This window comes from Gadus chalcogrammus, chromosome 16 (assembly GCF_026213295.1).
Source record: "Gadus chalcogrammus isolate NIFS_2021 chromosome 16, NIFS_Gcha_1.0, whole genome shotgun sequence".
Lineage (NCBI taxonomy): Eukaryota > Metazoa > Chordata > Actinopteri > Gadiformes > Gadidae > Gadus > Gadus chalcogrammus.
The window spans coordinates 8,234,230-8,249,828 of NC_079427.1; the positions used below are offsets into that span (position 1 = coordinate 8,234,230).

General features: G+C 48.9%; 3 protein-coding genes across 3 annotated transcripts in view; 1 reads left to right on the top strand and 2 right to left on the bottom strand.

The window, feature by feature from the left end:
- The window catches only part of foxa3 (forkhead box A3), a 4,946-nt gene extending 890 nt beyond the window's left edge, over positions 1-4,056 (bottom strand). The window contains exons 1-2 of the mRNA XM_056612217.1: positions 3,597-4,056; positions 1-2,468 (exon numbers count right to left, since the gene is read on the bottom strand). The exon at positions 1-2,468 is cut by the window's left edge and continues 890 nt beyond it. Coding sequence (XP_056468192.1) covers positions 1,116-2,468; positions 3,597-3,668 — 1,425 coding nt within the window. The 5' untranslated portion in view covers positions 3,669-4,056 and the 3' untranslated portion in view covers positions 1-1,115. The remainder of the gene's footprint in view (positions 2,469-3,596) is intronic.
- A 4,290-nt stretch (positions 4,057-8,346) lies between these two features.
- Positions 8,347-10,932, bottom strand: irf2bp1 (interferon regulatory factor 2 binding protein 1). The gene is made up of 3 exons (XM_056611794.1): positions 9,628-10,932; positions 9,147-9,428; positions 8,347-8,929 (listed from the first exon to the last, which is right to left on the bottom strand). Exons 1-2 carry the CDS (start codon positions 10,617-10,619, stop codon positions 9,188-9,190), a joined length of 1,233 nt encoding a protein of 410 aa, XP_056467769.1. The 5' UTR covers positions 10,620-10,932; the 3' UTR covers positions 8,347-8,929; positions 9,147-9,187.
- Positions 10,906-13,765, top strand: polr1g (RNA polymerase I subunit G). The gene is made up of 3 exons (XM_056611795.1): positions 10,906-11,189; positions 11,591-11,735; positions 12,299-13,765. Exons 1-3 carry the CDS (start codon positions 11,105-11,107, stop codon positions 13,101-13,103), a joined length of 1,035 nt encoding a protein of 344 aa, XP_056467770.1. The 5' UTR covers positions 10,906-11,104; the 3' UTR covers positions 13,104-13,765.
- The last annotated feature ends 1,834 nt before the right edge of the window (positions 13,766-15,599 follow it).

Consider the following 15,599-nt stretch of genomic DNA (forward strand, 5'->3'; position numbering starts at 1 on the left):
GAAAAAATATAAAATAAATGAAACAAAAGCAAACACACCATTTACCACAGTTACTTTTCTCTCTTTCCTTCAGTTTTTAGTTTGCTTCCCCTGGTGCAGGTCAGAAACGGTTCTCCGTACAAAACCAAATTAATTCAGCCTTTCCCCTGACACGGAAATCGCTGTTTGAGAGGACGGACGTGTGGTTTGAGAGACACGGTGACAGCATGTCCCCATAGTACAAAAGAGTTAAAACAAGGGATGATGTAACACAAATATAAACTTCACTGTATTCTAATCCAGTAACACCTGCTCAAAGCAGTAACCTAAGACTCGTCATCCCCTCTGTCTGTCTCTAGCTCCTTCTATTTCTATGGCCTTAACTTCAAAAACCTCACATTTGGTTTGTCACTGCTCAGCACAGCACTATACACGATATATTAAAATTTATTCCCTTCATAAATAAATGCAAATATCCTTTTTTTTTTTACCCCCAAACATTACGTATATTTACAATTTACACAAGGATAAGAGACACTTCATGCTTAATGAGGATGGATTTGTTTTCAACGTAGAGCACAAGAATAAAAAAGTAGATCATTAAGGGCCAGGGGCGCGAGGATGGATGGGTTTGGACAGGAAGAATGTCATTGTCCCCAGGTGGACGGCTGGAAGGTTTCTAAAGACTTTCGCTCAAACTCTCAGTCCGTTTAGAGTTGTTCAAACAAAAAAAAACATTCGTTGGTCCTGAAACCTAGCGGCCATTTTAGGTCTGTGCCCCACCACTTCACATCCCTATCAGAGAGTGCTGGCTGCAGGCCAGAGGGAGAGAGAGGGAGAGAGAGAGAGAGAGGGAGTGGGAGAGGGAGAGAGAGAGAGAGAGAGAGAGAGAGAGAGAGAGAGAGAGAGAGAGAGAGAGAGAGAGAGAGAGAAAGAGAGATAAAGAGAGAGACAGACAGACAGAGAGAGAGAGAGAGAAAGCGAATAATAAAAGAGATAGTGAAAGCGTATTTGTCCATTTTGTAGAAAAGAAAAGAGAGGGAGCAATCCTCCGAGCCAACACCACAACCACCACCACCACCGTCCTCCATCTTAGCTGGCTGCAGCCAAGAAGGAAGGAAGGAAGGACGTCCATATTAGGAGGCGTTGAGCACGGAGCGGCTGTACAGGGTCTGGTAGTAGGCCCCCGAGTCCATGGACACGGGCCCCGGGCTCTCGTAGATCTGCTTGGCGGCGATGGGGGAGCCGCCGGCGTAGCCGTTGTAGGCCATCACCTGGTCCTGGTAGGTCTTCAGGTCCATGCGCTGCTCGTTGGACATGAGGTTGGTGATGGAGAAGGGGTGGTTGAAGTTGTAGTGGGGGTCCATGGACTTGAGGGCCTCCGTCTGCATGTCCATGTTCTGCTGCATGGGGTTCGGCAGGAGGTGCGCCCCGCCGCCCAGGGACTGCGGGTGGAGCAGCGCGTTGGAGGGGCAGGCGGAGGACAGGGAGAGCGGGGACGGGGCGATGAGGGAGGCGGAGGAGGCGGGCGGCAGGGCGCCCGCCGGGCTGTGGGGGTGCGCGGAGGGGGGAGGGGGGGGAGCGCAGTCCATCAGGGGGCCCCGGCGGTGCTGCTGGTCGTCCGAGGAGGAGCCCGGGTGGGAGTGGTCCGAGTGGGTGGAGTCGGCGCCCTCCGAGCCCCCGGCGGGGCTGTGCACCTCGGACATGCTGTCCCCGCCGTGGGCCCCCTTCCCGCCGCCGCCGCCGCCGCCGCCGCCGCCGCCCTCCTGGCTCTTGCCCGCCTTCTTGGCCGCCGCCTTCTCCTCGATCTTGAAGCGCTTCTGCCGCCGCAGGTAGCAGCCGTTCTCGAACATGTTGCCCGAGTTGGGGTGCAGCGCCCAGTAGGAGCCCTTGCCGGGCTTGTCGGGCGAGCGGGCCACCTTGACGAAGCAGTCGTTGAAGGAGAGCGAGTGGCGGATGGAGTTCTGCCAGCGCTGCTGGTTCTCGCGGTAGTAGGGGAACAGGTCCATGATCCACTGGTAGATCTCGTTGAGGGTGAGCATCTTGCTGCCGCTCTGCTGGATGGCCATGGTGATCAGGGAGATGTAGGAGTAGGGCGGCTTGGCGTGGGTGAGGGAGCGGCGGTACGGCTTGGGCACCTCCTTGGGGCCGGCCCGGCTGATGGAGCCGGGGGAGGGGTAGCCCAGCTGGCCCATGGGCTGGCCCATGTTCTGGTAGTGGGACAGCGAGCCCAGGGAGCCGGGGCCCGAGGAGCCCAGCTGGCCCAGGGCTCCCGGGTTGAGGGAGGAGGTGATGGGAGATAGGGACATGTGGGTGGGGCCACCGCCCATGGAGGGCAGAGGGGAGCTGCTCAGGCTGGAGGAGGGGTAGGCCATGTTCATGCCCGAGGAGGGGGGCACGGCCGGGTTCAGGTTGATGTAGCTGTTGATGGGTCCCATGGAACCCATGGAGCCGAGGCCCGAGTTCATGGTGCTGGCGGAAGAGTACATCTGCGGACAGAGGGGGGGACAGGGGTCATTATGCTGTTAGGGAGGTTCAAAAACACTGTGGATAGTGGGCTTGTGATGAAGTGTGTTTTTAAATAGTTACAATTTAATTCATGCAGTCACAATGTTTTTTTTGGGAAGGTTAAAGTGTCAAAAATAAAATTGCATTACGCAAAACACTCAAAATAACGAAATACTCTGAAATGTGGAGCCGTTTGGAAAATAAAAAGGAAACTCGGACGAAATAAGCTCTATCAATGCACAAAGCAGCTCTTAGTGTGGAGAGCCCATGGATTTCACACGGCAATGTTAACCTGAAATGCGTAAAATGCGCGTCATGGGTGCCGGACCTTTGAGACGAGTCTACTTCAAACTTTTTCATGAAGAAAACAAACGAATCTATAAACGCCCGCAAATAGGTTTAAATATAAAACCGAAATGGCCTTTTATAGATTCCCAAAGCGAAAAGATTATGAAACTCGCCCCAATGATTAAATGATTGAAAGTTTAAAAAAATGTTGTTCAAGTAAAAACAGTTTTACCATGAATACGACATCAAACCAAATTTATGTAACCAACAAACGAACTAAAATAACCACGAATGACGTATTGGCCTACGGGGAATAGCAGACGGTCGGTTAAATATTATCCAAAGATTTCTGTAAATGCAGGAGGGTCACAGCCGAGGTGAGAACCACAGTCTACATGTTGATATAATTAACACTAATCGAATTAGTGCGTAAAAACATTATTATAATGGTGAGGAAGCACATCTTAATGGTCCTAACACCTTGTGTGTGGAGCGGAGGGCAGGAGGCCTGGACTGATGTTTCCCTTTGGATCCGCCAGCCTATGTTACTTTGATTCACACACTGGCGACTTTAACATTTCGTATGGTAACTAAAGAATATATTAGATATGAACTAAATCATGTAGCCTATTTTTTGTATAACTGTTAAAAATATTAAACAGTCAAATCGGTGGTGGACCGCTTCTTCAACAGGTCGCCCGTGAATGTTATTTAAATTCGTTAATTTAATGCTTAAATTGTATTTAAAAGACATTTGAGTTGGTGTATTGTGCAGGAATAGTGCACATGGTTAGCGTTGTTCAGGAGGTCCGTTATCTTACCTCGCTTGCCTCGCTGTAGAAGGTATTCCACTCCGGGAGATCGTGGGATTCCATCTTCACAGAGCTCAACATCCCCGAGAAAACTCTTTGCAGGAAAAAAATATCTAACAAGTACTACGAGGGAGAATCAAAATCGAATCCTTTCCAAAGGTGTGAATGCCTACGGCAAAGAACTTCGCAAAATCCCCCCGAAAGGAAAAAAAGAATTCGCTTCTTTATCAGGAGAGTGACGCGAATAAGTGGATGAAATAAATGGAAATTAAAAAAATTCAATCTTCGTAAAGTGGTGCTCAGTCCTCGGAATTTCAATGTCAATATTTCTTATTTATCAACCATCCATTGTTTGATAAGCACCAAGCACACCTTGATCTGCGGGTAACAGATGTTATCCAGGCCTGCGGGGAGGGCTCTCTCTCGGCTGTGGTTCCGTCCCAGCCGGGCTGATATGCTGCCGTCGGCGAGCTAAAGAGGGCAAATATAACTCGGAAAACTTTGACGTGTGCGCTTATAAGTCGCAGGTAGGGACCCGCCCCCGTGTTCCGATTTGAATAAGTCGGCTTCAGGAAGGGCCAGCGAAAAGGCCTCTGTGGCCCCCTGGTGTGCTGTATATTGGCCCCGGGCCGCTGCAGACGAGTCCGCTGTCTGGACCCGTGCTCTTTTGTTAAACGCTGACACACACACACACACACACACACACACACACACACACACACACACACACACACACACACACACACACACACACACACACACACACACACACACACACACACACACACACACACACACACACTACACAGCCCTGGGATGACTTGGGAATGATGTGCAGGTCCTGTCTCTGACTCTCTGCAGTGTTCCATTTCTATTGCATTACTGTAATCCGGTTTCATCCTGTGTCTGTTACTGTAGTATTTCTCTATATGCTCATAGTCCTCTTTAGGATTATCGAAAATATAATACAACAGTGCAATACTGGTAAAAACAGACACGCAGACAGCTGATATACACTGAAATGTACATTAAGATATATTTATAGATACATACATACACAGGTAGAGAGACAGACAGACAGACAGACAGACAGACAGACAGGCAGGCAGGCAGGCAGGCAGGCAGGCAGGCAGGCAGGCAGGCAGGCAGGCAGACAGGCAGGCAGGCAGGCAGGCAGACAGACAGACAGACAGACAGACAGACAGACAGACAGACAGACAGACAGATAGGCCGCCCTATATAGATAGATGAACAGACCGACAGACGGACCGATAGACAGATAGATGGAGTTAGAATCATCCGTCGGAGGGAGGGGCAGGGTGGGGGAGGGATTGATGTGAGCCCGAGAGTGAGAGAGTCGTTAATTCCACAGGCTATCACGTCTTTCAGCTCGGTCAAGTGTCGCAACAGGATCTCCATAAAACACTGCGCTGTGTTCAAATACCAAAAACTTACTTAAAATGTTACGTTACTGACTGTATGAGTCGCTACTTGCATTTGAAACATCGCATGAGCATAACTTTACATCACTTTTTTTTTTTTACCTCGCTTCCCACACTTTGTACCGTGCGCCAACCTCGCGTAAAGGTCCCGGTTTGGGGCTTCGTCAACCTCCAACAGTCAACCAAGGGATATCTGGAGGAGCCGCACAACAGAAGAAACCATAAATAATGTAATCCAATGTGTTGTGCGGGTCCGATCCCTCCTGCGGAATACACATCAGAGCAGGGGGGAGCGTGGGGGGCAGACAGAGGCGCGTGAATGTCAATGCCTCGGCCTAATGCCACTGAATGGCGATGTAATGGATGCGCAGAGGGGGGGTCCACGCGGGATTACTATGTGAGAAACGATCTCGAGGAAATAAACTCGCCCAGGAAGGAGCCTGCATCCGTATCGGGCAAATATGCCACACACACTTGCAAAAGTGTTTACTTTTTAGAGATGAATATGTTTACAAGAGCGTCCACGTCGGGCGGTTTGATATGTGTGTCAGTCATGAGCAGTAGGTCTCTGGGTTTACATGTAATGCAGCATGATGTCTGAAGGTCAGTGGCCGAAAGAGGAGACCAAACTCTCCGGTCTGTCCTCACCTTTAAGCACCCGACGATTATCGTCTATTTGCAAAACGCTGTGGAGTCGATTAGCACTTTGAATGGACTAACACGTCAGTGATTGTAATGATGTAATTAAGCATGAAAGAAAATCATTGGACCATTGGATATACACAGAATAACACCTAATCCAGATCATCGATTCAATACACAATTTTTTATTACCCGAAGATTAATCTAAAAGGGTATATTCCGTCATACATTGAGCAAAACGTGTTAAATTGTATAACAATAATATTCTTAAATATAACCCGATAAAGGAGATTGTGTGTCGTCGTCGTCGTCGTCCCCTCCACACACACACACACACACACACACACACACACACACACACACACACACACACACACACACACACACACACACACACACACACACACACACACACACACACACACACCTTAATAAAATGACATTATGTAACAGCAGTCTTATATTTTCCGAGGTCTCCATGGCATATCCCGACGTCCGATGCTCTGAGCCTCCCCCTGACCCCCTAACACTCCGCAGCTCCCCCCAGCCTCCCCCTAACGCTCGGCAGGCCCTTCCTCAAGCCGCTCCACCGTCCATTGACACCTAATTGGTTGAACAATAGCCTTAATGAGCTGCACGTAATGGAGGAAACGACACATCTGCCCACCGTGGTTACCAGAGGAGAGGAATAATCATCATAATCCCTCCTGCGTTTTATAGGCCTACTTAAGAACTCCAATAACCATACCCGGCCCGTGTATTAGTATTCTAGAAGGCCTGTTGGCCTAAAATCGTGCTTTATAGGCCGAAACAGGATTTACATATGTATTAAAAAAAGAGCTCGTAGCCTATTATTTCCCCAAATGATCAACGGTCAATGTTGCAAGCCGCCGAGAGCACTTACCGGACTGAGAGGTCAAGTACTGAAAGGGTATTCAACCCGCCAGTTTCTGAGCAACCCTTGGAGTTACTGGACTAAAAGCTCCATCTAGTGGCCATTGCGTAGCCTATACAAAAATGTTCACCAAATACAATATAATAGGCCTTCTAACGGCTTCTAATGCAATCTTTATTTCTTCCAAGTTATGACTAAATGTAGAGTGGAATGTGTATATATTATTGACAAGCAGAGGAACAGACTTTCTCCGAAATTAAATATAACATTCATAAGAAGGTTTTAATTGGTGTATACTCCCACGGAAATGAGAATCAATGTGGTTTTGTAACCTTAGAATGAGCCCTTTATCGGTAGGGAGCGACCCCTCTTCTAAAGAAATTGTACAGATTAAATAACTAAATCGAAAGTTAGATCAATCAAGGAACTTCATCACAATTACATCATTTTGGTAGGGCCTACTGGCAGCTTCCAGACCACCGTAGCTTCTCGTGTGTGGTTGGAGGAGACGGGGATTCAGTTGGTTGCCAACTACAATCCCACCACTAGATGCCACTAAACCCTCCCCACAGCACCTTTAATAGGATACTTGTTTAATGGAAAGGGACCGAAGAATACAGTGAAAAGATGCACATTTCCTCAGTATGTAATGAAACACATGCAACACTTGATAGAGGGAGTACAATGTCACGCCTGAAATAACCAAGAGTATCACTCAATTATTTTTTTAACTCCATTTATTCCCATATTATTTTATGTATTTCGTACATAAAGCTGAAACAAATCTATAGAAAAAAAACAGCCTAAACCCAACATGGGGATAGAAAAACAGAAAGCGTAAGGGGGGGAGGGGGGAGGGGGGGAATGTGCACAGCCTGATAAGCTTCACCTAAAGAAACAAAAACAAGCAAAAACGACAGGTCCCCTGCAGGGACACAAAGCACTAGGAGACCGAAGGAACCATTGCATGGAAGCTAAAAACACAAACTTTCACTTGTGACTCAATTTCAAAAAACACAAACCAATAGGAGAACATTGCAAGCCTGACAGACAAATGGACAGGCAGACTGACTAAAAGACAGACTTACTGACAGACTGTGGGCATCTTAGAAAGGCACTTACTGATGGCTGCTTAGAAGCGTATTCAACTTAAACGAAAACTCAAGGACAAGTCCTGCAGCGCAGACCTGATATGTGTGGCTGGGGCATATATATATTTCTTTATATTATACATTTTCTTTACGTAAATTCCTGTTTATAAACGTTATGGCTAAATGGAGATATTGATTCAGAAGACCTGGTCAAGATATTCAGTCTTTTTTAGAAAATACAAATTTACATCCAGAAATTCTCGCTGGGGTATAAATCAACCTTTGGTTCGTCTGTGCTTATATTTTAATATTTTATCAAAAGGGGAACCAAACCCAGAAACCCAACGGTTGAACCTTAATGTTGGAACTCCCCATCAAGGGGTCCCAACATGGCGAATCAAAGGCCACTTTTCCATGGTGTGATCGCACTGAGGCGTGCAGCGGGCTGCGGGCTAATGTATACTCGTATACGATTGTAAATTGTTGTTGTTGTTTCTCTTTCTTCTGTACGTGAATCGCTAAATGCCCTAAATGTAAATTATGGCTTATATATCATTTATATACTATACAGTATAGGCCAATCAAAAACTCTAATATAAAACAAGTCCTAGGAACTAGCAGAAGATACTCTCTCTTACATTCAGGGGTTACATGAAGGGGCGGCCAGACGGCGGCGGGGGCGGGGGGGTCTGAGCGACGCAGCGGGGGGGAGGGGGGCCAGGCAGCAGGTCGATGCGGCGACATCATACATTAACTGGTTGTTGCAACACGGGCTAACCTTATCCTCTCTGCATGCAGGTCAGAGTCTGCGTTGCGTAAAAGAGCCGAAATCTATGAAACACAACAAAAAATTAACAATGCCGGGAAATGTCCTCAACCGTTGATATGTCATTCAGAGCCAAGGGGGCGGGGTCTGCTTCTTGATTGATTTTATTTTTTCTTTGGCAGATTTTTTTATATTTTGTATATTTTTATAACTGGGGCGATAGCACACAGAGTCGTTTATCTACTACAAGCTACGGCTGTGGAGTTTACAGTTTAGAAAAAATAAGTAAAATATGTATTCCAAAATGTAAATACAGCGAGATGAAGACCGTTGAAATGTAGACGCGGACAGCCAGTGTGTCTTGCGTCGGGGGACTCCGATCTGTGGGTTCAACAGAGGCCAACCTGTGTCTGGTACCGTGTTCTGTGGAACACAGCTGAGCTGGGTCTGAGATTCCTCCCATCTGGGTTCTGTACAAAGTCACTGATCAGGTGTCAGAATGAACTCTGGAGAGAGAGACAGAGAAAGACAGACATTTTTAAAACATTGTGCTGCATTCATGAGGTGTAGCAGTTTCAGCTACAACAATGATCAATATCATCCTACATCATGTAACCATCCGTGTCCCTCAGACACCAAAAAACATATTTTCTTTCGGGGAGGAACATTATTCAGTATCACACTTGAATTATGGCGACAGAAGAAAAGGAAGTGTGACCAAACCTGTTGTCGTCAAGGTGAAGTTTGCTCTACTACACACGCCATCATGTCTCCCTCTCCTTCTTCACCGTGATGTCGCCACCACCAGAACCAGCTCCAGCTCCGGACGCAGCCACCGCGGCCGGCCCTCCCGTGCCAAGGATGGTAGACACCTCTCCCTGCATGAAGGCCCAGGGGGGGCTGTTGGGAGAGCTGTCCAGGGGACAACGCTCTCCACTGGGGCAGTACACTTCCCCGTCGCCCCTCCGGTTTTGGATGTAACCCCTGGTGCACGGGAAGCAGAACCTGGAGGGAAGGAGATGCAACAGGTAGTACTCAATTAAAACTGTTTTAATTGAGGCTGGTGGTCGGACATAATCAGTATTGCACTGCACACTACAGATGATAAATGTCTAAAGTCTGATTTGAACAATTGAACATATTTCAGCGTTTTCTGTACAAAGAAATGCAGAACATTCAGACAAAAGCCAACAGGGATACCAACCGATGGCCTGGCACCGACGGACACTGGACAAAGTGTGTGTCCTCCAGGCGTTCGTGACAGAGGGTGCAGGACAGCGTGGCTCCGGTAGAGAGTGTGTTCCCGGCCGATGCGGACCCCAGCTCTGACGCCCCGGCATGGGGCAGCGCCGCTGCGGTAGTGGCCGCTTCGGAGCTTGTGCTGGACCCCAGGGCCTCTCCTCCGGACCGGGCTGCCAGGGGGCGGGGCTGCCTGGCCGGGGAGGATGCGGGTTTGGGGCTAGTCTGGCTCACGCCTCCCGCCATGGAAGAGGACGGCAGACCCGCGCTCTTGCCTCCACTGCTGCCGGCTACGGCAGAGTGCATCTGGTTCTGTTGCTTGGACGAGCTGAGCTCGCGCTCCAGCTCTGGTGTGATGAAGGGGGCTATCCCCATCCCGATGCCCAGCTGCCTCCGGCTCATCTCAGCGAGCACAGGTGCGGGGAAGATCAGGGGGCTGCTCATTGGGGCTGTTCTGGCCGTAAGGCCAGCTGGCATGCCAGCTAGCAACCCGTGGGGGATCCCGGCTATGCCCTGACTGACGAGACTTGGCGGGATTGCGGCCGCGAGCATCGGTCTCCGGTTGGCGCTGGGGCTTTGGCGGTGGACCTCTTGTGGCTGTTGCTGACCGTCGCGATGCATCCCGTTGGGGGGCACTCGGGCACTAGACGCGGCAATCTCTCCTCTTGTGGGTCGCTCAAAGCGTTCAGGATGCGACCTGCTACCATCCCCATCCCCCCTGCCCACCGTGCTGTGTTTATTGGATGGACCGGGGGACCGGACGGCACCGTCTTGCATCCCGTGAGTCCTTTTCAGCTGCCGGGCACTTGCAATGAGGAACTCTATCTGGTTGGCTCCCTCGTAGTTAACGCAGCCCCGGCACACTACCTCGCTGAAGTCCCACACCACCGTCCAGGGCATCTTGGGCAGGTCGCAGAGGTAGCACCACTGGCGCCTGGAGGAGGACGATGACGACATGGCGAGCCAGCTAATGTGTTAGCTCACGTCAGCTAACGTTAACCTATTTAGATTGGACAGCCACAGGCAGTATATTTCGAGAAAAATTTGAGTCTTAAAATGTTTGAAACATTTTCAGGACAACGTAATGCATTCTAAATTTGGCGAAAACGCTCCAGGCGGTGCGTTGTAGTCGCTGTTGTTTGGGGAAGTTTTTGTTTTGATTATCCACTCCGACTCTTTCTTCTGCTGTCAACTGCTTCCGAGATGGACTCTAGGACGTTAAGCAACACGCGGTGAAGGGTTCTGGGAAGTGTTGTCTTCTTGTGGACTGCGGGTAATGCTGAGGTATACGGGACAGTCATATCAGAACTACAACGTGTAGACGACCGGAAGTGGAAGTTGCAGAGGTCAAAGTTAATTTTTTTGTCAACACATGTTCATTCTCCGCTGTAAGCGCCATGTGTTTTTAGATATACCGGGCGATCTGAACCTTTTAGATCAGAATGCCAGCTGATATTTCAAACTCGTCGAGTGAAGATGAAGAAGATACCCAAACTACTGCGTCGACCGATTTGCCGGAGCAAATAGGTAAGTTGAACTTATTAAACGATGTGCGAACTTTCCTTCCTTTCGTGTTGAATTGGCTGAAGACTGTGAGACCTACGCTTGTGAGATTACGGGGATACGCCTGATTTATGCACCAAACATTTTGTTATCTGCTGTGTCAATAAATGTTCAGCAGATTGGGGATGTTGATCGTGCAAGTGGCTTGTTGATGATGACCAGAACTTGTGATTGTAGTAGTTCAGTTGTATCTGAATTAAAAAAGACTGAGGTTTGCATTCTAACATTGTAACATATCACAAAGTGTACTGACTGAGTGATGTATACGTGTTAATATTGTAAACTGGTGTCTTACGTAGTATAAACTGTCATGTAGTCTGATGTAGACTTAATGTTCTAATCTCTACCTCCGTTCTTATCCACAGTTACGAAGCCTAACGCATACAAGTGTCCAGAAGACTTTGTGTCCTTCACCCACAAGCCCTGTAGCGGCACTTTGAGCAATAGTCTGAAAAATAAAAACACTGAATTATGGCTCATAAAAGCCCCTGCCAGCTTCAACCCAGAACGGTAGATGCACTCTCTTTCTCTCTGTCTTTTCACATTGTATATTACACGTGATTTATTTAACCGTGTGACGTATTAAGTAGCGATTATATAGGGGTGTACTGAAATCAATGTTGCAGCATATTTTACATGACCCATGTTTTCTTAAGTTACCATATCACATGCATGATGTTGACTACTATACAACATTTTGGACAAAACCAAATGATAAACACTGGTAAACAGTATGTTAATTCTAGAAAACTGTCTGCAGGCAGGGCAGCATATAGAGGTCAATCTAGCTTTACAGGGGCTTTAAAATATGGAATCTCTTGTGGTATCAACCAACCTGCTTTTGTCACTTTCAATCTTCCATATTGAATGGTGACCAATAGGGCCGGTTAGCACAATGGTTACGATATCTGACCCCAAGACTTTAGGGTCTGGGTTCCAACTTCATCACCTTCTAGGCATCCTGGAGCCAATCTTACCCTTCAACCGCTCATAATAACATGCATTTGTAAAAAGGCTTTCATAAAAGCATCTACTCCATAGATGCTAACCATCGCCTCTGCTCGTCCATCCAGATTCAGCGGCGTGGCAGTGCCCCTCTCCGGCCTCCAGACCGTTCGTGTGCCGGCGGCGGCGCCCGGGGCAGAGGCAGCTAGCGGCGGAGGCCTCCGCCAGGGCCTGTACAGCGTGCTGGCCGCCAAACGCAGCCCCACGGACCTCCACCTGCTGACGGCCGCCGGCCCGGCCTCGGCCCGGGTGCTGTGCGGCCCCGCCTTCTCCGGCGTGCTCAACGTGTGCGAGATCTACGGCGACAGCGGCGACGCCCTCCTCCGGCCCCAGGCCATCCCGGCCGCCCCGGCGCCCGTCATCCCCCCGGGGCTGAAGCAGCGCTTCCTCCCCTTCGGCTCCAAGACGCCCACGCTGACCTGCGTGGCGGAGAGCGAGCTGGACGCCGGCGCCACAGGCCCGTCCTCGGCCACCCTGCTGCCCCGCGTGGTCAAACACTTCCCCACGGAGGAGGAGATGACGGCGGAGGAGAGGAGGAAGGAGAGGAAGAGGAGGAAGAGGGAGATGAGGATCAAGTTGGAGAGTGGGGACCCGGCTGAGGAGGGGGTGGAGGTGAAGCTGGAGGCGGTGGAGGAGGAGGAGCGGATGGAGAGCATCGAGGCGGGACTTCTCGAGGAGAGGAGGAGGAAGAAGAAGCGGAAGAAGGACAAGGAGAGGGCGAGGGAGCGGGGTGCGGCAGCGGCCTTGGAGGAGGCGCTGCGGGAGGTGGAGGTGGTGGTGAAATGTGAACCCATAGACTTCTCTTATGAAGATCACGAGGGCTCGGCCAAGAGGAAGAAAAAGAAAAGGAAAAGCCGAGCGGAGGAAGACTAGCCCTCATTCTGTCAGGGTTTGTTTTGGGGCGACAAGTTTGATGGTTTGGCTCAATTTAATTTGTGGTTTTGCTTTCGACCGAATGAACCACGGCAACATGCCTAATTAACACCACATGCTAGTAAAGCTGGGAATCAGGTAATACGTCGGCCGCACCCCTCGCCCGGTCAGTCTTTTGGGTTGTGTTCCTCGGGCTCGGTTGCCATGTTTGTGTATATAGTTACACAACAGTGCGCTAGTGCCGTACGCTTTGTTAGTATTCGGTAAACAGAGTTGTCATGTTCGTGGTTGCCAAGTATGATTCATTCCAGTTGTTATAAAACACATTTGGTGTGTATTTTAGGGCTAGGATGTTCTGTGTCTCCGGCTTGCTGTAGAGATACATGTGGTTGGTAAATCTTTTGGGGTCTGAAAATAAAATCCCAGATAATCAAGCTGTTTCCTTTTCTCCATGATTTCATCCAGTCCGAATGAACTGATACAGCCAGGGAAGAATTATGCAACAAAGGTTTCTGTTAGGAGTTGGATTGGAAAGGCAGCTAAATTCGTTTTCATTTTAAATTTTCTACTGATGGGTGAATAAAGCAGTCTTTGTATAATCATGCCGTGCTGCACTTGGCACGCTATTTTTGGAATTCCCTACAGCACAGCCAAGATTTACGTTGGAGTCAGACTTGTAACCGTTTAATAAAGGCCATAAAACCAGCGAGTCTAGAGTCAGGCGACTACCCGGTAGATGGCGCTCTAACTCAAATGTTGGTTCTTGGCGGTCCAACCAGCCGAGTATAGCGCTTCTGACCAGGGGCCTCAACGACTGCATTCAGCCCATTTACTGTTTTTTTTCAAGGATTATACATTTTTTATACACATTTACCCACTACGGAAAAATAGGCAGACTGGTTGCACTATTTCCCCCTCTTTTCATACCGTCGTGATAGATTCGTCTGGCAAGACACACAGGTGAAAAAATGCCATTCCAGTATTTCGTTGGCAGAACGTTTGCAGACTCTCTCCCTGCTCCCTCCACTCTCTCCTTTTAACACACTACATCACCAGCCCCCCCACCCGGGGTCCTTTCTCCCCGCGCTGCACCGAAGTATGGTCCTGCCTCCTAATGAGCACGCGCCTGGCGCCCATCTCTCCCCGTCTGTATCCGAGCCCTGGCCACGTGCTGCAGGGCTTCCTATTGATCAGCCTGCACCGGCCGTTTATCCCCTTAAATACCCCGCACCCCTCTTCCCCATCAGTCGTATGTGTTCACTGTGTACACAGTCTATAATTATATGTTCACGTTTTAATAGGATAGGGCTATGTTTGGCAACGGAAGGGTGCCGAGTGGGATGTTGTCTTTGTTGTTGTAGCGTTGGGTGAATGATGAAACCCTCGCCTCGGGGGCTGCTGGAGCAAAGTGAACCGCTGTGGATTTATGATGTCGGCGCAGACACCCACATGTATCGGTGCTGCGGTTATTGGACTTGTCTCGGGCATGGTCGGTCACCTCTCCTCCCCCGTTCTACAATGACGACGCATCATGTGTTGGGTTTATTTTCGACATCTTCTCTACATCCAGACAAAATCTTTCAGTATAGGCGTATGCGTATCGATACTGTGTCTGTCGTGTACGTGCACGGCAATGTGTGCACGCTAGAATAGACAGCCCTGCGGAGGACGCGGGCTAGCCGGCTGACTCCACCCACCCAACCTGGTGGGTGAGCGGAATATATATATTATATATTTTTTTTTTTTCCCAATTTGCATTTGTTTAGAGCAGCTATTTAATTTCCCGTCAGAGGTATTGCGTTTTTGGGATTCATTGCACACCACATTCTTCGTCTATAAGGCCCATAATGGTAGAATGAAAAGTTTTCAAATACAGACATTGACCAATATAACAGTTTACACTTGGCTTTTGCGATGTTAACACATACTTTATATTTTTTTTATAGATGATACACAAACACAGAACACACATACATCAAATATAAACACGCACACACACACACACACACACACACACACACACACACACACACACACACACACACACACACCACACACACCACACACACACACACACACACACACACACACACACACAACGCACACAAAGTCAACGCAAGACAACTGGCAGTGATTCAGGGAGGGTAGGATTCTACTACTGCGCTAAAAAGGCTGTCCAGCTGTATCTTAGCAACAGCGCCGTGTATGAGTCCCCCTGAACACACCGACAATAGAAACCCAGTGGGTCGCGAGGTCAAATCCCAGCCAATGGGCAATAAGAGTAATGGCTGCTTCTAAGCCTGCTGGATGCATGGGGAGCTCAAAAGACTATGTGCTGCTGTTTTGTAATGAGGGTGCAGATCATTCCCTGGTATAACAGATAAGACGTAGTTTAGTCATCCCAGGTTAGTCATCCTTGGGGAATTAGGGTGTCACCATCACAGCAGAAGTAAAGGGGGAGCAATCTCAATAAACAGATATAAATAAGATAAATAT